This window comes from Phyllosticta citribraziliensis (assembly GCF_038025025.1).
Source record: "Phyllosticta citribraziliensis strain CPC 17464 chromosome Unknown J3D65scaffold_10, whole genome shotgun sequence".
In the NCBI taxonomy this organism is placed as follows: Eukaryota; Fungi; Ascomycota; class Dothideomycetes; order Botryosphaeriales; family Phyllostictaceae; genus Phyllosticta; species Phyllosticta citribraziliensis.
In genome coordinates, this window is record NW_027117347.1 from 1,610,357 (window position 1) to 1,623,853 (window position 13,497).

At 57.0% G+C, this 13,497-nt stretch overlaps 4 protein-coding genes across 4 annotated transcripts; 1 reads left to right on the forward strand and 3 right to left on the reverse strand.

The window, feature by feature from the left end:
- Positions 1-405: 405 nt before the first annotated feature.
- On the reverse strand, positions 406-2,792 carry J3D65DRAFT_634990 (replication factor A 1, rfa1). Its single transcript, XM_066801270.1, has 5 exons — positions 2,521-2,792; positions 2,383-2,473; positions 1,795-2,335; positions 854-1,749; positions 406-789 (listed from the first exon to the last, which is right to left on the reverse strand). The coding sequence occupies exons 1-5, from the start codon at positions 2,705-2,707 to the stop codon at positions 672-674; spliced, it is 1,833 nt and encodes a 610-aa protein (XP_066652683.1). The 5' UTR covers positions 2,708-2,792; the 3' UTR covers positions 406-671.
- A 172-nt stretch (positions 2,793-2,964) lies between these two features.
- Positions 2,965-4,857, forward strand: J3D65DRAFT_634995 (Alpha/Beta hydrolase protein). The gene is made up of 8 exons (XM_066801271.1): positions 2,965-3,106; positions 3,154-3,181; positions 3,233-3,255; positions 3,304-3,330; positions 3,375-3,523; positions 3,696-4,075; positions 4,153-4,320; positions 4,377-4,857. The coding sequence occupies exons 1-8, from the start codon at positions 2,969-2,971 to the stop codon at positions 4,469-4,471; spliced, it is 1,008 nt and encodes a 335-aa protein (XP_066652684.1). The 5' UTR covers positions 2,965-2,968; the 3' UTR covers positions 4,472-4,857.
- Positions 4,858-5,089: 232 nt separating this feature from the next.
- On the reverse strand, positions 5,090-6,314 carry J3D65DRAFT_605813 (uncharacterized protein; the record flags this gene model as incomplete). The annotated part of the gene is made up of 3 exons (XM_066798377.1): positions 5,090-5,455; positions 5,527-5,655; positions 6,111-6,314. The coding sequence occupies 3 exons, from the start codon at positions 6,312-6,314 to the stop codon at positions 5,090-5,092; spliced, it is 699 nt and encodes a 232-aa protein (XP_066652685.1).
- Positions 6,315-9,983: 3,669 nt separating this feature from the next.
- On the reverse strand, positions 9,984-12,214 carry J3D65DRAFT_77933 (uncharacterized protein). The gene is made up of 5 exons (XM_066804184.1): positions 11,787-12,214; positions 11,666-11,727; positions 11,357-11,600; positions 10,569-11,297; positions 9,984-10,519 (listed from the first exon to the last, which is right to left on the reverse strand). The coding sequence occupies exons 1-5, from the start codon at positions 12,026-12,028 to the stop codon at positions 10,144-10,146; spliced, it is 1,653 nt and encodes a 550-aa protein (XP_066652686.1). The 5' UTR covers positions 12,029-12,214; the 3' UTR covers positions 9,984-10,143.
- Between the last annotated feature and the right edge of the window lie 1,283 nt (positions 12,215-13,497).

The window sequence follows — 13,497 nt, forward strand, 5'->3', positions numbered from 1 at the left end:
CCACACTCTATATCGTGCTGCAAGGTACGTGTACCTTACATATATGTGCCGCCATGCTTCTCTGCGCCCTACGCCACAGCCACAGCCACAACCACGGCAGAGAGAGTCTGGCTAAAGTACACACTGTACATACTCACCCCAGGACACTGCCGGCAGCTAGCCGCGAAGCTTGGTAGAGTGGCACGGCAGGCACGGACGTCATATGGGTGATGTTGCTATTTCTGGCACACTTATTCGTCTATCCATCCATCTATTTGACCTTTGTCGTCGTTCTTTGTATAGAAGTGGAGGGGCGGGTACCGAGCGATCATCGAGGTAACAAGGCACTTGGTCGGAGAAGACCATGGTGGAGGAACGGAGCTTGAATGGACATCAAACCACACGAGCGGAATCAACATTTCAAGTCGAGACGGCGGTAGGTAGGCGGTAGGTAGATGGGTACTGCTGCAAATAACTACAGACTACTTCGTACTTCCACGGGTAGTATTATTCCTCGCGCGGGACGCCTAGACGCCAGCGAAAAGCAAGAAAGCAAGAGTCGAACAACATCGCAATTCGAAGAAACAGACGCACTCCTCACCCAGCCAAGCACCCCCTTCTTTACCCCATCGACACGACCTCTCCTATCCACACACCATTGTCAACCGCTCGTGGAATACAGGAGAAAAGCCCTAGTTGACAAACATGCCCGTCGAGTCGTTCATGTCGTACTTCTTGATCGTCTCAATCAGCTGCGCGCACTCGGACTTGAAGTCCAGCGGGCGGGTGCTGGAAATCTGGTAGCGGACTCTGTACAGCACACACACTGGTCAGCACACTCCGCCGCGGGCAAACACGACAGGAACAAACTCGCCTCTCCTGATCCTGAAACGTATCCATCTTCGCGCGCACGCGGAAAACCCACGTCCTGCACGTCGCCTCGACAAACGCCTTGTCGGCCCTCGCCGCCGTCTCGTCGTTCTCCTTCAGCTCGACCATCTCGTTGGCGCTCATGCCGATGATGTCGCGCCCGCTCTCGTCGAACCCGCTGAGCCACATCTGGCCCGTGTGGTCCGACACGTTGATGGACATGATGTAGCGCCACTCCGGGCGCGGGTGCGCGACGTCGCACTTCTCGCACCGCCACTCGCCCGGGTTGATCTCAATCACCTTCTTGTTGCACCCCGTCGACGCGCACGCCGGGTACGCAAACGTCTCGTGCTTGACGTACATGATGGTCGCCTTGAGCGTAAAGTACTCGGCCGCGTCGCTCGTCATGCCAATCTTCTCGTCGTTGACTTGGGCGATCGTCTTGTATTCCTGCCGCTTGCCGCTCGCCGTGCCGATCGACTGCTGGTGCGATGTGAAGTTTTCAGAGTTGCCCGACGCGTCGTACCAGCCCTTGAGCTTGTGCGCCTCGTCGATGTCGGGGTTGACGTTCATCGTGCCCGACGACAGCAGCGAGAGACTGCGGCCTCCAAAGTCGCTAACTTTGACGCCCTTGAACGCAACGACCGAGTTGGGAGTGACGTCAAATTCCTCGGCCGTCTTTCCCCACACAGTCAGACGGACCGAGTGCATCGAGTCGTCGACAAGAGTGAGTTCGCGCTTGGAATAGGGCTTGCCCGACGACTTGGACACAATCTCGGACGACTCGCCAACTTCCTTCAACACACCAATCGTGTCGATTGTCGTGCTTGGCTCCACGCCCTGTAGATTTCCAATGCTGGTAAAGTTGTACCGAATATCTGGAACATCCGTGTCTTCGGCCTGCTGTCTGTCAGCGCAGTCCTCCCTCGCCAGATGAATACACACCTTTTCGACGATGCTGTCGTTCTGGAAAGTCAGCTCGTAGTCATTGTTGAGATTCGAAAACATCTTCTTGGCCGGTTTGACGCTGCAGTTGGAAATATAGTAGACCTGGCCCTTTTCAAACACATTGTACAGCATGTCACACTGTTCCTTGAACCCGGTTGCACGAATCTCGCCGCTCTCGTCGAGCAAATTGACGCTGAAGAGCTTTCCCTCGCCGTTCTTGTTGTGCCATTCTTTTATGTCGCTCTTGAAGGTGCAACGAGCCTTGATGGTCCACTTGTGAGCATACGGGGATAGAGCCTCGATCGGGTAGAGCTGAGCGAGGCCGGAGGGTGCAGTGGACGGAGTACGAGTGGTCGCTGCGGGCGTGGGAAGCTGGCCGTTTTGTCGGTTGCCATAAAAGTTGTTGCTAGAGATCTCTGCCGGCTGTGGCTTCTCCTCTCTCTTAACTTCAAGGGTAGTGTCGAGAGGCTTTGGCTGGCCAAGCTTCTCAAGTTCGCCGTATTGATCGAGAACGTCGAGGTCGAGTACGACGAGGATCCTGTGTCGTGTCAGCGATGAATTTGATTTCCGCGTTGGGCGTCTTACTTGCGGTCCTTGATGACTTGGGGGTTGAACTGCTTGAGGCGGATGACGGAGCCCTTCTTCAACGCTCCCGACGTGACGATGTTGTTGATTTCTGCGCGTTTGTTAGCAGATCCCAACAGGCAGGACGGTGAGGCCTACGCTGTGCCAGCATGCTCTGGATGAAGTTGTCCATGTCGCTCAGAACGACGCGATATCTCTCCTCTCCGTTCTTGGAGTCCATGGCCTTGATCTGCACGCATTGTAGGATGGGATTTTCGACTTGGTCCGGGCCATCGACGAAAATGGAGCGCAGGGCTCCGCGGGTGATGGCGCTTTCGGCTGTCATGGCGGCTCTTCTGGTGGATTGACAGTTGTCGAGCAGGCTTTGGAGAGGGTTGGTTGTCGATGGGGTGGAATTTGGTCAAGGTGGCGGACGAGGTGCAGAGAAGACGCGCTCGACGCGTCTTCGCGTAAAGCGATGAGTCGGCGAGGCAGCCGCCAAGCCGCCGGGCTTCTAGACCTGATTCGGAAGGACCCCGGCCCGTCGACCCCGTCACCCCGCCATCAGGTCCGATCGCACTGGACGTCCCCGGCCCTGCGTCATTGCATGTGCCCTCTGCTTTCAGACCCTCAGATCGACTTCAATTCTCAACATCGAAAAATCATGGCGGACCAAGACCTGGCCACCAAGGCGCCCGAGGTTGACGCGCAGGAGGACTCTGAGCAGCCCCAGCCCTCCATGACTGTGAGATTCTCAAAAGCCCCATGCCGGCAATGGCTAACGCAGCTCAGGAACATTGCACTAGTGATCGGCCGACTCGTACGTTGAGGCCCTCGCAAAATGCATTGACAAGTGCTAACAAAGTGACAGCCGCCGGAGAGGTCCCCACGGGCGTACGCTTGATCCGCCCTTGATTGCTGTCCAAAACTTACGTGCAGTAGGAACTCACCAAGCTCAATGGCGTTGACGTAAGTTGCAACATCTGAACTCTCGACCTTGCTAATGGGTACAGGTCTACATTGCAAAGCCCAGCGATTACCCTCATGCCCCGTCCAAGCTGCTGCTGCTCCTCACCGGTGGCACCGGCCTCAAGTCGACAAACAACCAATTGCAGGCGGACAAGTTTGCCCGAGAAGGCTACTTGGTGGTCATGCCCGATCAGTGAGTCCTGACGTTCGGACAAAGGACGAGGCCGGATGGCGAAAGTCGTGGCACATTCAGTGCAGTCCGGCGAGTTGGAGCTTAAATGCTCCCTGTCTGCTGCCCTACTCGCAGCGTGCGCCACGACTGTTGCTATGGAACCTCGAAAGCCACAAAGCTGACTATGTGCAAGGTTCGAGGGCGACATAGCACCCAACACCATCATGCCCGCTGAGGAGCAACCCTCGTGGGTCGAGCAAATCAAGCTGGCGGCCGCCCAAACCACCAAGGCCTTCCTCATCGACATGTGGCTGGCGCGCCACACGCCCGAAAAGGTGCTTCCACTCCTCCACAAGGTCATCGAGGGCGCAAAGGAGGAGTTTGCAGACGCCATTGCCAACGGCGGCGGCATCTACGGAGCCGGCTACTGCTTTGGCGCTCGCTACATTCTCATCCTGGGTGGCAAGCATGCACACCCGGTTGCCGGGGGCCAGGACAGTAAGCCGCAGGACGATGTGGAGCAGGGCGTGGTTGACAAGGGGCCGGAAATCAAGGTCGGAGCTGTCGCGCATCGTAAGTCCTCGCATCACGCATGCGGTGCTGACGCTGTGCCACCAACGCCGCTCCGATTGCTAACCACATTGCCCCAGCAACCGTCGTGACAAAGGAGGAGCTCGCAGCGATCCAGGTGCCCGTCTCGCTCGCGCTGGTCGACAACGATCCAGTGTTTCCCGACGACGTGGTCAAGGCTGGCAAGGAGGCGTTGGAGAAGAACGGCGTCGAGCACGAAATCAAGACGTACGCTGGTGTCCCGCACGGTAATAACTGCCCCAGATCACTTTTTTGCGATTTCATCGTCTGACCTTGTCGCCAGGCTTCGCGGTCATTGGTAGCTACGACGACCAGAACATTGCGTCGGAGCAGCAGGTTGCTTTTGAGCAGATGTTGGGATGGCTGCAGGCCCATTGATGATTCGTTCAGAGCAGCAGGCCGCTTCTGAGCAGATGTTGGGATGGTCGCGGATAGTTGCAAATGATATACCCACGAGGGGGCCTATCAATTGGTCTCTTTGATGCCCATTGATTGAATCTCTAAACACTCGAATGGCTGGTGACGCGTATAGTGTAATGGCAACTAAGTCTTTTGGTTACGTCTTGAGCTTGCCTCCATCTCTATATCTCACAACAAGGCGACCAAACTTTCATAGTGACTGAGTCCACGCTACGCTCAGTTTCCCCCGCCTGTCGCAGTTGGGACGCTTCTGGTCTCGAGGTTTTGATAAAGAGCAAGCCCTTGTAGCAAAAAATGGGTGCTTGTTAGATTTGTTGAAGTGTTTTTCCTGGCATGATCTGGCCGGCCCTTTCCGTTTGCCACTGCTTCATTCTCCAAGTGATACCTTACGCCGTGCCCGATTTTTGTGATGGGATGTAAGTAAGTGGGCCCGTCTACTTGCGCCGTCTTGCCAAACACTGCAATGCATAGCGGGGACATTTGATGTCGTCCACGCCAGCCTACCTACCTACCTACCTACCTCCCAAGGAACCCCAAGCACCTACACACGCCACGCCCCACGCCAACGCAATCAAATCAAATCAACTCGACGTCGCCCCTGACAACCCTCTCCGCAACGACGCTCCACCTCACAACGAGCACATCGCCGCGGCGCAGATCGACGTCGCGCACCTCGTCCTCGACGGCGCCGACGGCGACGACGCCGCAGTCGCGCAGCACGCGGCAGAAGACGGCGGCGTCGGCGTCGGGCGCGTCGACCATGCTGATGCCGCCGGCCTTGTCGTCCAGGCGCTGCAGCTGGGGCGGGAATTGCGCCAGGAAGGAGGCGGCGTAGTGCGAGGAGAGGAGTGTCTGGTGCTGGGAGAGGTATTGCCGCTCTGGGAGCGAGAGGCGCGAGAGCGTTGAGGGTGTTAGGAGGGTGTGGTGCGGGTGTTTGTCGATCTGGACGTGGGTGGAGGTCAGTTGGCTTTGCTTTGCGACGTGGGCGGAAGGGGGAGGAGGGTCAAACGCACCTTTGCTATCCGCGCGCGCAGAAACGACCGCACGAGGAACTTGAAGCGCTCGAGCTCCGTCTGGTACAGTATCAGGCGGAAATTGGCCTTTGGATCCATATTGCCCGTCTGCTCTTCGACGAGCTCAATCTGCACGTGTGGCAACGGTGCGTTAGCCTCTGGGTTATTGGGCGATCGACCAGCAAGTAGTCTGGTGGTTGTCTCTTCTCTCTGTCTGTGTGTCTGTGCTGCTTGTTCTATTTCTGGCGCTGGGGGGGTGTCAAGCGTGCATGCAGATGGATGGATTGCTGGATGGATGCGACAGATGCCACCACCCGCCCGCCCGCCCGCCCTTTCTGGTCCTTCGATCCATCCCGCTGGCTGCGCGAGTGGACTGACAATTCCTCTCCCGCTCGCGAGTGCGTCTGACACTGCCACTGACACGGCCGCCGTCTCTGGCTCGATTCACTCTTGTTTCCGGGCCATTCCCAGCCCACCGACTGACTCCCTTTCGATGGCATCAAAACAGGAAAGACAATGAAAAGTACGTATTCGGACAAAACATCCATCGGCAAAGCAGCATCAGAAGAACAAGTCCAACATACCTGTCCCCGTATCCTCCGCATCACCCTCTCCATCAAGTCCTCCGGCCACGGCAGCACCTCTGGAGCCACGCGCTCGGCGACCCAGCGGCGCGTCAGGTCCTGCAAGTCTGCGGCGGCCGAGGCGGCGTCGGGCAGGCCGCCAGCGGGCCTCGTCTGCGCCGCAAAGGTTTGGTCGACGTCGGCGAGGATATCGTCGATTTCCATGGTTGGCTGGCTGGCTGGCTGGCGGGCCAATGTGGGTGCGGTTGGACACTACCGGTAGTGCAGTTTGACGGATGCGGAGCGCGCAGTGACGTCGGGGAAGTGGTACGTCAATTGCAGGTCCCTCTGTGGGGTGGTGCGCTGGATGATGGATCGTGGGGCGGGCCGCTGCTGGTGCTGCGCTGCGCTGCGATGTGCTGCGCGAGAGCGCGGTACGGGACGTAGGAGCTGCGACTGCGTTGGGCTAGGCGCGTGAGGTGCGCGAGTGTGGGGTAAGCAGCAAAGCCAGGCCGTACGTGCGTAACGGAGGTACAGGAATGGTGCGTCGTCTGTCTGTCGTCTGAGAAGGCAATTCGGTTCGTAATTGAAGTCGAGGAGGACGACGCGACGGGACGCGCGCAACCACGAGCGGGCATGGTCTAGGCGCCCGGCGGAATCTGGGCGGAGCGGAGCGGAGCGGAGTAGAGGAGGCGGAATCGGCTCGCCTACAGCACCCTGGGTACTCCCTTCAAGTCCCGTTGACCTCGACTTCGACCTCGACCTACCCCTGCAAGGCAGCTGTCGGTACCTGACGACACGACCCGGTGTGAGTAAACACAGGCGACCAACTCAACGGCCATCGACGCAGGGATCCACCGCTGCATCGCGTCGATCCAATTGTCGTCCCATGTCTCGGGCACTCATGGCACAGCACAGCACAACACAACTCATGGCGCAACCCCGCCCTTCACTTTCGACTGACAATTGTCCATTCATGCCTCACTCACCCGTCCAAGTAGCAGCAACACGGACAAGGATGTGACATTTTTGTTTTACGTTTTCCCATGTTTTATCGCTTTTGATTTGTGCAAGGCAACACAAAACGAGGCGAGACGGGACGGCAGGCGGGAGGAGGGCAACGGACCAGCGGACAGGGAGGCCGCTGGCGGGCTGGCGCGAGACTTTTTTCTCGTCGTTGTCGTCGTGTTGACTCACTCGTCCCCCCCGTTGAGCCAACCACGTAACCAGGAGACGACGAACCAGACGACAAAACCAACTGACCGACCAACCAACCATGAAGCATCGTCGTCTGGTGCATTGGCTGGCGGCGGCATGGATGCTTCCAGGGGTAAAAGTATTGACGGAGACGGCCGCCCTCCTCCGCGTAGTGGGGGTTCGAAGGAACTAACACCTTCTGGCTCTCCGGCTGTATGCGGACGGGGAGCATTCAGTCGCTGCTGCTGCGTGTGAACAAGGGATATCAAGTACCGATCCCCCAAACACCCTCTCACCATGACCCCACGCGCCGCGCCCCTCGCCGCCTAGCTCTCCTCACCACGAATACCGCGCGTGGTCAGCTCAGTCAGGGAAGCCAGCCCACTACCAGACGTCGACGAGCGGCGCTTAGTGCGTCTGTCACTGACTGACTGACTGACTGACTGACTGGTGAAGCGCAGAAGTAAATCGAGCCGCCGACCAAACTATATGCCATGTCGAAGTATGAGGATGAGTCTTTCTCCTATACTTCGCTTGCTTTTCCATGTATGATGCATGCCTCCTACGCGATTATACACCCCATCCCGTACGGCCATGCATTGCAAATAGAACACGTAGAAGCACCTCTCCATCCGTCCATCTAATCCACCAACCAATGCCCAACCCCAAAGCCCTTCTTTCCCCCGGCTCTCACTCGCTCTTCCTCTTTCTTCCCAAAGAAAAGAAAGAAAAGAAAAAAAAAGACGCAAAAGACAAAACACAAAAGCCTCCAAACAAGCATATCCCCCGCCCATCAGGCCGTGACGGCCGACGGGCCGAAGCTAAACTAAAAAAAACAGTAACCTAGCTCGATGCCTGCCTGCCTCGCAGCCAGCAAGCGGGGAGGACCCTGGCGGCGGGGAAGACCCTGACAGGAAAAAGAGGAAAACCTGGTTACACGCGCTAGGCGCAACGACGACTGACTGACTGGCTGACTGCACAAGAAATTGTGCTTGAGGTGAAGGTGAGGAGGAGGATGACGCCGCTGCGGAAGTGGTAGATAGTAGATAGATGATAGTAAATTATAGATGAATTTATCTCGACGTCTTTTCTCCTTCTCTCTCTCTCTCTTCTCTCTTCCCTGGTTCAACTTCACCGTCACCAGTCATCCACCCCTCTCAATCCCCCTTATACCTTACGCTTATACTCCCCCTTTTCTCCTCTTCACTCTTCCCTCTCCCTCTCCTGCTCTTCTTCTCTACGACTGCCGCAACCATCGCCATCACCATGGCTATTCTACTAGACTAACAGACTAAGAGACTAAGAAACTAAGGTGTACGTACGTACGTACTTACGCACTAAAGAGATAAATAGATAGATAGAGAGATGAACAAACGCGCGTGAGTGATTAGTCCGCCTCCCACTGCGCGTCCGCGGCAGCACAATACATGCGTGCTTTTCTTTCCACCTCTTCTCTTCTCTTTTCGTTTGGCGTCGCGTCGACAACGTCGCGATACAGCGCCAACCACCGCTGTCCGGCGACCGATTAACAGACCTCTTCTTGTGCCTTCTCTTTCTCGCTAGACATTAAAAGATATGAGAGGGATAGGGGCGGGTAGGACAATAGAGAGCATCAAGCGAGACCAAGGCAGAAAGCATGCGAGAGGGGCGGGGCAATCGAACAGAGCAGAGCAGACAGACAGATAGACGACGAGGATGCAGCAGCAACAAGCAAGTAAGCGAACGAGCGAAGAGATAACCAACCGAATGAATGAGCAGCGAGCGGCAAAGGCAAAGGCAAAAAGCAAAAGAAACATTGAGTGTGTGGGTGTGTGTGACTGTGGTGTCTGTCCAACTATGCAAAGGCCCTCCGCAGCACCTACCCCAGTGCCCCTTTTTCTCTCACTCTCACTCTCACTCTCTCCTTCTCTTTCTCTTTCTCTTCCCCTCGTCCACTCGACTGATCCGTCGTCAATCAAATGCCAGGGGCACACGCATGGCAGGCCGTTCATCAGCTTCTGCACACACGCAACCCACGCGCGTCTCCAAAACGATCAAGATTACCGCATAAAGCCCAATACACACAAATGCCCGCTTGCTTTTGGCACACGCCGAACTCGAGGCGTTGTGTGAGAGCCCCAAACAACGACGTGTGATGCAGCACCAATGAGAAAATGCATCGAGGAGGACTCGCAAACTCGCCGTTTTGAATGCAGCCGTTGAATGAAAAACAGAAGGGGAAGAAGAGTGGTGGTCGGAAGAGCGTGGAAGCAATTGGTTGCCTTTGGAGGGGGGGTTTTGAGTCGTGCCCAAGGACCTCAGATGTCCGCGTCGTTTGTTCAGCGGCGGTGGTGATGATGATGATTCTAGAACAAAGCAAAATGCTGGATGCAGAATGATGATTGATGCAAGGAAAACAAGAAGAGTGATGGAGCTGGTTGCCCGAGGAGTCCAGCTGCCATTGTCGTATGTACAGCTCGAGTTCTTTACGCGGTCGTATGCCGGATATCGAAAAGGTTGCACCCGAGGGGCGTGGAGTGAATCAACAAGGAAATGCATCGAGACCAGTGGGGTATGATCCGGTAGAGCGCCTGAGACGCCAGGCGCCGAGTCGAAAGGAAGAGAGGATCATCCCAGACTAGAAGGTGTATGGTGGGAACTTGTCCGGGGTGGAAATCAACAAAGCCGAGCTATGAAAGTCGTCGTCCGAAGGAAATCGAAACCAAAGGCCGTTTCACAATGGAGCCGTGCAAACGCCGAGGAATGGATAAGGAAAAAAGGTCGAGTCGTGTGTCGCTATGCAGGGGGACGAGAAGGTTAATCAGTAACGCCGTGAAGAGTCCGGATGGATGCCATGAATTCCGACAAAGTTATTCTGTCAGTATGACGCCATCCTCCGCGCGTGCGCGCGACTACTAGCATTAGAGTCATGCATCGAATCCATCGAAGCCATTGCCGGCCGTGAACGACTGGGAGCAGTCGGGCTGTCTTCCATGTCACAGCCGTGCTCCCCAAATGCAAATGTCTGAGCCCTGCTCAGCTTGACACGCTGCTTGAGTTTGTGCAGGCCTGCTTCGCACGCACGCTCGTGCTCCTCAGACTCCATCCGCAGGTAGTTTTGAGGGAAGCAGCGGGGTTTGAACTGGTCATAAAACGACGAATATCCGCCGTGCAAAATGTACACTTCAGGATAAGTCAGACGAGGGTAGTTGTCTTCGTTAGCATGACGATCGCGGCTACGTATGAACTCGGCCCTGCGAGGCGATTAGCGTATGAAATGGATGGTTGATTGAGTGAACCAACATTCGGGGAGCACGCAGCTCGGAGTATTCGCAGTGAAAGACGAGAAGAGTCTTGCGAGGAGTGTCGTAATCCGTGTAGGGATCAAACAGCTTATCGGCAAGCGCCTCCCTCTCGCAAAAGTTCACCGCACCATCAATGTGGCCTCCCTCATACTCATACTCGAATCGACAATCAATGATTAGAGTCTCGTTGTATGCTTCATTATATTGGCCGTTGAGCACGTCAATCAATGTGGAGCAGTTGATACGGGGCAGGCTGTTGGGCTCGCCGTTGGAGGGCAGTGTCGGCAGCTTGAGTTGCGGCACGTCGTCCACGTCCATGATCGACGCCAGCCCACCGCCAACCTCCTTTTGGTCCGTGTTCATGACGTCGCCGGGACTCTCAAACATGCTCATGGTTCGGCGAAACTGCTTCCTGGGCCGGGCAGCTCCCGACTTCCTAATGCCAGGCACGGGGGAGCCGTTGCAACGGTTGAACATGGACGAGTTGAAGGTGGGGTGGCGGCCGGACCGTGACCGCTCCTGCAGGTGAAAAGAAAGCCTTCGGTCTTGGACGGGCGAAGGCTTGAAGCATTGGCTCAGCATGTCTGAGTCTTGGCCAGGAGCGCCGCTGCTGGTATTGAACTGGAACGGCATCGAGTTGTCCTTGGATTGCATATTCACAGTGGCGGACGAGTAAGCTTTGGCACGAGAAAGGGACGGACGGAGTGGAAAGGTGGGCTTCTTGCGTCTGGGGGCACTGTCAGCGTATCCACCCCGGCATAAAGGGTGGACGGAGGAGTGCCTTACTCGGGCGCCAGCATGGGGCTATCAAGTAGAGGGTTTGGCGGCGGCGAGCACGGGGGATTCATGTCTTGGTCTTGGGGCTCGGGCGTGGGCGACTGCACTGTAACCCGAGCGACTAAGCCGTGGGCAGGCTTGTGCGGGAGCGGCGAGATGTCCATGCTGTCGTTGGTAAAACCTGGGGAAGATGAGGGGATTGGCGGAGTAGTGACGCCTTCCCGCCAGTTGTGGCAAGGTGTGGTCGCGCCTTCTAGGACGAGACGAGTGAGCCACAGTCTCTCATGGGGGTAGAAATGCAGCATTGTCGAGGCTTACCCTCTGGTTTTTGGAAAAGATTGGCCGTGAAGAGCGATCGCCTCGGGGTGGGTAGCTGGGGACTGTGGCTTGTAAGTAGCCTGTTCCGTCAAGGACGTATCAAGATACGGGCCGAACGCACCTCTGGTCGATGGTGAAATTTTGGGCCAGATCCGCGGCAAGGCTCACGGTTGGAGACGAGCCCCTTGCAGCCTTGGTGTTGAAGTAGTCGGCACTCGACTTCTTCATACTCAAATCCTTGAAATTAAAGCTGTTTGCGCCAAGGGAGCTGAAACGGGGCCGGGTCGACGCAAGGTCGCGTCTGTATCCCCAAGTGCCAGGCGAGGGCGGTGGCTGCATGACAGCCAGCGGTGAAGACTCCATGACTGCTTTCCAGCTTGGCCGTGTCCAATTGTCCTAATTGTGGTGTTGTAGAATGTCGGTCGGTGTGGGATGCGGCCGTAATGGTGGTAGTGGGTGGCAGGGTGGTAGCAGAGCTGCTCGGGTATGGATGGAGTCCGATCTAAGCAATTGCCCAATTGAAGATGGAGGACCAGGACGTCGACGAGGGAATGGCCCGAGGTCGAAAATGAGGACCGGGAGGAGAGCGGCGGCGGCGACGGGATAAGAGCGTAGGAGGATGTCGGGCCGGAGGAGAGGAGGAGAGGAGGAGGAGGAGGAGGAGGAGGGAGGGGAGCGGAAAGGTTGTCGACGTCGCTGGTGCGGGCGGGCAGAGGCAGGGCAGGGCGAGGAGCTATGCCTTCTGGAGGGCGGAGAGAGGCAGGAGCGAGATGGGGACGGGAGGGAAGAAAAAGGCACGAGGAGGTGGTGGTGAAGAGGTGTCGAAGCAGCACAGCGTTACCAGGGAGATGCTGCTGCGGGGGCCAGGTTCGGTTGATCGCTTGCGCTTCAGGAACACAAGAGAGCAAGCAGGCAAGCAGGGTCGCTGAGGCTGGAATTATGATTGATTATGCCGGGGCAGACCAGGATACACAGCGCGATCAGGCTATTATTCCACTCTGCACTGCTAGTTACGGCACTGTGGGTGCGGTGACGATATGGGACTGCATGTTGCTAGCCGGGGCCCCTGCCGCCATCCATGGCCACCCATGACCATGACCGTGACAATTGCTACTCCAAACTGTTCCTCCTTCCTGTGTTCCCGCTGGCTCGTCGCGTGTTGAATCTCCTTGCAGGCGGCGCTGCGGGAGGAACAAAGGAAGTGGGAGGAAAAAAAAAAAAAAAAAAAGGATTTGGACGAAGCAAGACCAGACCTCCCGACGGCGTTGCCAGGTCAGGCTGCCATGGCCACGGCGCGCACTCTCCCACCTCACCCACCGACCGAACATCGACGTCGGCTCTGGTCTGCACTCGACGAGATGTGCGCTGTCTCACTGTTGCAATTGGAAAAGCACCACCGACCGCCCAGAGAGCAACCACCAAAAAAGTTGGCCCCCCCGCATTCTTGCTGCTCGTCCTGTAAGTACTGTGTCATCACCGATCGCATCTGCGTTGCCACGCCCACTGTCTGCGCCCGGAACAAGTCCCGCCATCGTGATTCGGCCTCTCGTCAGCTTCCCAGGGAATGCCCACGACCGGGAACATGTTGCTGAGCGACGCCCTGTGCCATTGGCCCGCCGCCGAATTGCCTCTGCCCAAACCGGCCCATTTGCTCTCCTACGCCCCACCCGGTAGTCGACGCCTCCAGCGTTTCCCTAGCACTCGGCCAGGTTAATTCTCCTGCGCCCGCTGACAACCGATACGAACCAGGCTCAGCCCTGTTCGCGCCCATCCGCCCCTCTGCGTGCAATCGCGAGATGTGCACCCTCCCCGGACGTCATGCCTGCATGAGC

Bases quoted from the DNA above. Each gene is read 5' to 3' on its own strand.
- J3D65DRAFT_634990 (XM_066801270.1), bottom strand. From the start codon at position 2,707: ATGACAGCCGAAAGCGCCATCACCCGCGGAGCCCTGCGCTCCATTTTC. The intron at 2,336-2,382 runs GTAAGACGCCCA...GACACGACACAG, and splicing joins CAAGTCATCAAGGACCGCAA to GATCCTCGTCGTACTCGACC. The intron at 1,750-1,794 runs GTGTGTATTCAT...GACAGACAGCAG, and splicing joins ACGACAGCATCGTCGAAAAG to GCCGAAGACACGGATGTTCC.
- J3D65DRAFT_634995 (XM_066801271.1), top strand. From the start codon at position 2,969: ATGTGCCCTCTGCTTTCAGACCCTCAGATCGACTTCAATTCTCAACAT. The intron at 3,524-3,695 runs GTGAGTCCTGAC...ACTATGTGCAAG, and splicing joins TTGGTGGTCATGCCCGATCA to GTTCGAGGGCGACATAGCAC. The intron at 4,321-4,376 runs GTAATAACTGCC...CCTTGTCGCCAG, and splicing joins GTACGCTGGTGTCCCGCACG to GCTTCGCGGTCATTGGTAGC.
- J3D65DRAFT_77933 (XM_066804184.1), bottom strand. From the start codon at position 12,028: ATGGAGTCTTCACCGCTGGCTGTCATGCAGCCACCGCCCTCGCCTGGC. The intron at 11,728-11,786 runs GTGCGTTCGGCC...TACAAGCCACAG, and splicing joins AATTTCACCATCGACCAGAG to TCCCCAGCTACCCACCCCGA. The intron at 11,298-11,356 runs GTAAGGCACTCC...CAGTGCCCCCAG, and splicing joins AGCCCCATGCTGGCGCCCGA to ACGCAAGAAGCCCACCTTTC.